The sequence below is a fragment of the Eptatretus burgeri genome, chromosome 8, assembly GCF_056783735.1.
Source record: "Eptatretus burgeri isolate ZD-2024b chromosome 8, Ebu_testis_v1, whole genome shotgun sequence".
In the NCBI taxonomy this organism is placed as follows: Eukaryota; Metazoa; Chordata; class Myxini; order Myxiniformes; family Myxinidae; genus Eptatretus; species Eptatretus burgeri.
In genome coordinates this window covers 37,668,697-37,676,196 of record NC_140968.1, presented here as the reverse complement: position 1 = coordinate 37,676,196, position 7,500 = coordinate 37,668,697, and the positions used below count along the sequence as shown (strand labels likewise).

The following is a 7,500-nucleotide window of genomic DNA, read 5'->3' as shown; positions in this document are numbered from 1 at the left end:
GAACTTGTCAAGGTGGTGTTGTGCTACAATGCATGATGAACGTTCAACATTATTCTTGGTTGTACCACACCACAACCACTTTGAGAGAAATGAAAGCCTCCAAACAGGTTAAAAGTTTACTTACCACTTTGTAAGCACTTATGGGTATAGAATAGTTTGATCCAATTGTCAAGCAGCATTGCCAAGGGTAGGGCCTTTTCTCCAACTTCTTGAAAAAAGCAAGTTGCTCCAAAACATATCTGAAAATTGTGACAGAGCTGTACTTTAGCCTATAGGTTCCTTACACAAAAAAAAACACATTTCTAATTCAGGAAAGTCCTGCAAGACATGTCTCCATCGTTCAAAGACGATATATTTCAACAAAATGAAGCCAATCTTGGCTTACAATTCTGTATTCCTGAAGGAAATAGGTGGAATCTTAGAAACAGAAAACCATTAGGACGATCATACCTGTGTTATACTAATAACCTATTAATTTAAAGATTGACTTGAAGGGGAGCTAGGAGCTATTTTCACATTGGATATGAAAATGTACATGATTACATTTGATATTTTGAATGCAACATTGGTTTCATGAGTCAGTTCACCTTTGTGCACTGAACAAAATGAAAAGAAAAAATATACCCATCAGAGATGGGGAATTCCCCGCCATTGAAAAATAATTGAAATCAGATAAGCGTTTTTCCATTTATTACAAAAAACAATTTTTTCAAGATGGCCGCCCCAGTCGGCCATCTTGGATCCGGCCATGCCCAAAAGGGTTCTTCCTTTTCAGGTGGTACATGTGTAACCCAAATTTCAAATCGATATGGAGAACAGTTTATGAGTTATCGCACTCACAGCTATAAATGTTGATGCCCAGCCAGCCAGCTGGATGGACGGACGAACGCCCCAGTCGGCCATCTTGGATCCGGCCAGGCCCAAAATCAAAAGGGTTCTTCCTTTTCAGGTGATACATGTGTGACCCAAATTTCAAATCGATATGGTGAACAGTTTATGAGTTATCCCACTCACAGCTATAAATGTTGACGCCCAGCAAGCCGGACGGACGGACGGACAGATGTCGGACGGACGACCCGGGTGACAACAATATCCCCCTTCCGCCACACGGCGGGGGATAAAAACAATGTTCTCACCTGCATGACAGGTGGGAATGATTGATTTTTCCATTTTTTTAACCAAGATATAAGGTTTTTCGAGGAAAACACACAAACACACAGAATAAAACTAGAACGGGCACTCGGTCGAGCGCATACCTTCGCCGCCGCAACTTTTTTCCGGGCACATTTGAAAAACGTCATTTTAAAACGTCCATGACGTCATAACCGTCAGTCCGATTGATGTCAAATTTGGTGTGTAACCTCCTTGAAGGCAGTCCATCAAAATGGAATGATAAACACTGAAAAATTAAAAAGTTGAAAAATGACATCATCTTTTGACGTCATTTTGACGCATTTCCGGGGACGTCACGTCCAATCGGGGACTACCATTCTGAAAGCTCGTAGTTCACTGAACGTTTTAACGTTGGTTTCATGTCAATAGCTCTATTAGATCTGAAGCTATGCCTACAAGTATATTTTGACCTTGAGTGTGACCTTGACCTTGACTACAGAGTTAATTGGCAAAACCTTTACATCAATAAACAGATATTTTGGTACTGATTCTAATGCCTGGATTTGGGAGACTTTGCTTTATAAATTATATAGATATTTGAATGTAAAATATCAGGACATTTTAGCCACAATTGAAAAACGTCATGTTCAAACGTCAATGACGTCATAACGGTCAGTCCGATCGAAGTCAAATTTGGTGTGCGACGTCCTTAAGGTAAGTCCTACGAAACTGTATGATCAAAACTGATGAGATCGAAAATTGAAAATTTACGTCATCTTGTGACGTCATTTAGACGCACTTCCGATGACGTTACGTCAAATCCGACACTACATATCCGAAAGGTATCTCGTCATGGAACAATATGGTGGTGGTTGCATGTCGATAGCTGTATTATGAAGGAAGTTATGCTCAAAAGAGTGTTTTTGACCTTTTCATGACCTTGACCTTGACCTTTGACCGGATCGCTCCCAAAATCTAATCAAATCGTCCTTGGATACTCACGAATCATCCCACCAAATTTCATCCAATTCGGTTTAATACTTTCTGAGTTATGCGAATAACAAATAAACACACATATTCACAAATAAATAAATACACAGCGACCAAAACATAACCTTTCACAGAATGCGAAGGTAATGACAGGCACTTTTGTTATATTATGAGGGGTGATGATATATATATATATATATACATACATATATATATATATATATATATATATATATATATATATATATACATATACATACATATACATATATATATATATATATATATATATACATATACATACATATACATATATACTGTTACGGATCTGGAAACCATTTGCATTCAACATACAGGTCCCAAAAGTCAGTTATCCCATTAGGTACATGTGTAGTCAGGTCCCTTTCCTTTTTGTTTAGTGGGAGAATTAAATGTGTGCACTGCGACGGCTTAGTTAGGTTAATAAATCGCTTTATTTTATTTGTACATCCCCCATTGCGATCCACGGTACCATCGCGCTTGCGCCCTCAGTTTGCGGGCCGCAGCGCACCTTTGCCTGAGACGGATTCCCGAGGATGTTCGAGGCAGCTTCACCACCATCCACCTTCAACAAACGTTCCACACGCAATCGTGGCTTCACCACCATCCACCTTCCTCAAAAATGCGTGGAGGGGAGGGTATTCCTGAAGGAAATAGGTGGAATAGCCAAATAGCTTTCTCCGTGCATAGCCGAAATCCCACCCAGGAAGGCTGTGCCCGTCGGATCCTGGCCAATTAGAGGCGGACAGCGAGGTGTTTTTCGCCAAGAGCCCTTCCCCGTGGGGGGAGGAGATGCATCTCCGAGACTCTCGGAGTGAGCAAGAGAGTTTTCACGGTGGCTGAGAGGAACGGCCGAGAGTTTTCACAGTGGCTGAGAGGAGCGGGCGAGTTGGTACACGGTGGCTGTTGAGAGTTCTGTTGACCCCGACTATTCACCACACGAGCCCCGCCACGAGCCACGAGTCTTGCACGAAATCCCGGACCGTGCCCTGACGACCTTTAGCAGGTGCCGCATTACAGGGACTCCTTGCGACGGCCAGGTACCATCCGGACTCTGACCCCCAAGCTCGTCTCTCTCATCGGCTGGAGGGTCCAATAAAGAACTCTGGGTTTCTTTTCTTTTTCTGTGTGTGTGTCTGCGTGTGGGCCTGTCTTTTAGTAGAACCGTGTAAGTGCTTGAATCCTTGTAAATATTCCTTGCATATTCGTGTTAAGTCTTGCCTGTGTCTTTTTACTGTTAATAAACCTTTATTAGAAATGTTCCCAGTCCGTTTCTGTCCCTTCTTACATTGGTCCAGCATGGTCCGGGTCTGAGTATAAGCGGGGTTTCATCCCCGGTAATCAGTCTATCATAGCCGGGACGTCCTGGGTAGGCCTCACTCGACTGCAACGAGCCGGAAAGGTAGGTGGCAAAGCGGTCGTCGATAGTGTGAATTTACTGCTGCCAGTAGAGTAAATCCGGTTCGACCAGGCATTCCGAGGGCGTGGATCCCTGGTAGACAAGATTGCGTGGATACTTAGGTACTTTGGCTCTAGCCAAATAACCCTACGCCACGCGATCGAGATATTGGTGATCACGGTCGGTTCTGCGACCCGCAGCTCACGGAATTATCCGGAGCGACGGCCTACAATTCCGGGGAGTCTGGTGGAGATGACGTAATTTTCCCCACCTAACAGTCGTTCTTGCCACCGATCCCCGGCCAGCAACAATATATATATATATATATATATATATATATATATATATATATATATATATATATATATATATATATATATATATATATATATATATATATATATATATATATATATACAGTATATAATGTTGCGGTTCTCGGAACCGCATGCATCCAACAGATAGTGGTCACAAGACAGTTATTCCATGAATATATGTGTAGATAGTCCCTTCCCTTTTGTCAAGCGGGACAACAGGGGCGTGCATTGCGAGGATCTCATAGCTCGGTTTGCTTACATCATTTCTTATTCATGTCATTTCTACTCTTCTTCTCTGATTATTCCTGAGGTAAATCTGAGCCACGTGAGCCCTTCGTTGTGAGGTGGGTCCTGAGCGAAGGCCAAGCAGGCATTACGCTGAACACCCTCCATAGAAAGCACACTCAACACGACGCCCACGCTGCACGGAACGCGTACTGAGGCCGATAATAGAACGGCAACCCCACGCCACATTGCGTGGGATGCGAGTGTGCAAGGCGCAAACAGCACGTTCCTTTCAAGCCATTTCTGGACAAATTATATAGATCGGGTTTCGCCCCGTGCACACGATAGAAGAATCGGGCAAACGCGAGCGCTGGCCTCGTGCGTAATGGCAGATCCACGCACACTGTACGGAACGTGCTCAAAGGCAGACCGGTGTGCCGCTCGCGACTATTTTTTTAATCAGACAGAGCAGGAGCAGGGCACGAATGTACCGCTTGCGATACTTTGCTGTCGTGCAGAGCGGGGCACGAATGGACACATCTTACTGTGTGTGCATGGGTTCGCTATAGCATCTTATCTTCTCGCCTCTATGGCCAACGAAGCTGCGATCGGGCAGAGGCATGTTGTGCAGCTCGGGCCACGTGGCGCACACGGACTGGGCGCGTTGGCCAGCGCCGATCGGGGGCGCCCGAGCAGCCGTGCAGGACCGACGCTGCCCTTGGTCAATCAGGGCACAGCCCGGGGGTTCGTGCGAGGGAAGTCATGACACGGAGTTCAGTGTGGGCGATTCATATCATGTCGTGGGGTCTGTGCGGGACATCTTTGCAGCGTGGGGTCACCTTGCCGGAAGTGGAATGTTGCTGCTTCCGGCCATCGCGGCCGGGCCATGCAGGGGGTCGGGGCCAATCAGAGCGCCCGATTCGGGTGACGTCACCGAGTTTCGGGGTGGCCCCCCGCGCAGTGGAGGAGATAAAGGTTCGAGCAGATCCTTCTTTCTCTCTCTGCTGCCCTGCCTCACCTCCCGCTCAAACTGGACCTCGAATCCGCCTTCTGTTATCATCACTTCGACTCCGCCTTCTGTCGTCATCGCTGGGCTCCTCCTCCTCTTCTCTTCCCACATGATGCTGACTCCACCCTCCCAACCCAAGCCCCTCCTCCACGCCCTCGGTCTCGACGCGAGCTGCCCGAAGCAGGAGACGACGCGCCAGCTGTCAGGGGGGTACCGTGCCACGGAGCATTCCCCAAAACATATTGGTGGCACGTTTGGGGACTACGTATCAATTATATCAAGGTAGCGAGAGACCTTAGCCTCAACTCCTCTCCTGTCTTGCTTCAATTCTTCTTCATTGGGTTTTCTGTGTCTGTGTGCATGTGCGTGTGTCCTGGTGCCTGTCCATACAAGTCAGCCTGCAGAAGATCGTTATTATTATTTTCGGCTTAAGTCTGCTCTGTGGCCGCTTTTATAAGTTGCTTGTTTATTACTGCACAACACCTCTCTCCCCTATCTCTGCACAACACACCCCACGAAACCTCATGATCGTACTACATACCTTTTCCTCGCCCATTGTTAATAAATTACAATTAGCAATGTTCCCAGCTCGTTTTTGACTTTTCCTTCATTGGTCCAGCATGGTCCGAATCCTAGCTTAGCCGGGACTTTATTCCCTACAATCCGTTCCTTTTAGCCAATATGTCCTGAGTAATGTCGCTCGGCTGCATCCGATCCGGGAAAGTGATCCGATCCGCAAGAGTGATCCGGTTCGGACAAGGCGTACTGAGGGCGTGTTCCGCGATAATTAAATCATGTGGTTTTTTTTAGGTAACCAGATTAACTCGACAGAGAACCTAAGTCACGTGGTTGAGTTACTGGTGTCCACGGTCGGTTAAATGACCCGCCGCGTCACGGAATTATCAGTGTGCGACGGCCGACAATTCCGGGGAGTCTGGTGGGAGCCAAGATAGCCTCCCCCCCGCCCCAGTGGTCTTCTCACCCGACCCCCGGCCCAGAACAATATATTTTAATATATATATATATATTTTTATATATATATATATATATATATATATATATATATAATATATATATATATACATAAATAAATATGTATAAAAAAATATAAATGTATATTTTGTTCGAAATTTATAAACATCGAACAAATTCTATATTTTGTTCTATATTTATATAAACATAGATATATATATATATATATATATATATATATATATATATATATATATATATATATATATATATATATATATATATATATATATATATATATATATAGTATTTATATAAATATCTCGTGAATATTTTTATATTCGTATTGTATTTCACCAATTATTTTTGGTGTTGTTTTATGATCTTAAAGAATACTTGTTTTAATCTGCTAACTGTAGTTCCCTGTGTTAGTAAACATCTGACAAGTTGTTTTAATCTATTGACAAGTTCAGTGCTGTGTGTGGTTGCTCTCACAGTCCTAATTATTTCACCTGCAACTGTACCATAGAATAGCTTCTCAGGAATATTTCTGTCTAAGAAGGCATTCGTACAATGTGGAATGGAGAATCATGTCGTTTTTTAAATAATTTGACGTGACATTTATGATTATTGATATTGATTTGTAATTCCAAAAAAGAAACTGAAGTGTGAGTTTAGTTTTCCTTTTTTAATTCGAGTTCTTTTGGATATATACATCATCATGAAGCTGATCAAATACAAACAAATCATTAATTGTTAGTAAATCAATGAATCTGAAGATGTTTCCACACCTTCATGCAGTTGTTAGTTTATTCCTGCACATGTTCTGGACCCCATCAGACTTGACAAGGTGTCAGAATAAATTTCCAAAGACAGGAGCCAGATCTGAACCCATGGGTATCCCCATTGTCTGTTGGAGTATCTTGCTGCCAATGTAAAGAAACTGTTGTTTCGGAGAAATCGAATACTTTAAGTATATTTTTGAAAAACTACATGAATATTGATTCTCCTTTCGAGACAAGTTTGCTCGTTTTTGATAGACTTGAATGTAAACTTTATTACCTCCTGCAAATACTTTATCTACCACTCTGTCCAATGCGATTACAAGCTTGTCATGTGGAATGTTTGTGTATAATGTGGAAAAATCACAAGTTTATAGACATTTAGCCTTACCTTTATTACCTTCGCATTCTGCGAAAGGTCATGTTTTGGTCGCCGTGTATTTATTTTTTTGTGAATATGTGTGTTTGTTTGTTATTCGCATAACTCAGAAAGAATTAAACCGAATTGCATGAAAATTGGTGGGATGATTCGTGATTATCCAAGGACGATTCGATTAGATTTTGGGAGCGATCGGGTCAAAGGTCAAGGTCAAGGTCATGAAAAGGTCAAAAACAAACTTTTGAGCACAACTTCCTTCATAAGACAGCTATTGA

The 7,500-nt window shown here is 43.1% G+C and overlaps 1 protein-coding gene across 2 annotated transcripts in view; it reads right to left on the bottom strand.

Moving 5' to 3' along the window:
- Positions 1-7,500, bottom strand: part of XRCC5 (X-ray repair cross complementing 5) — a 95,254-nt gene that overhangs the window by 52,451 nt on the left and 35,303 nt on the right. For both annotated transcript variants that reach the window (XM_085891604.1, XM_085891605.1), the window contains one exon: positions 125-239. In XM_085891604.1, coding sequence (XP_085747730.1) covers positions 125-239 — 115 coding nt within the window. The remainder of the gene's footprint in view (positions 1-124; positions 240-7,500) is intronic.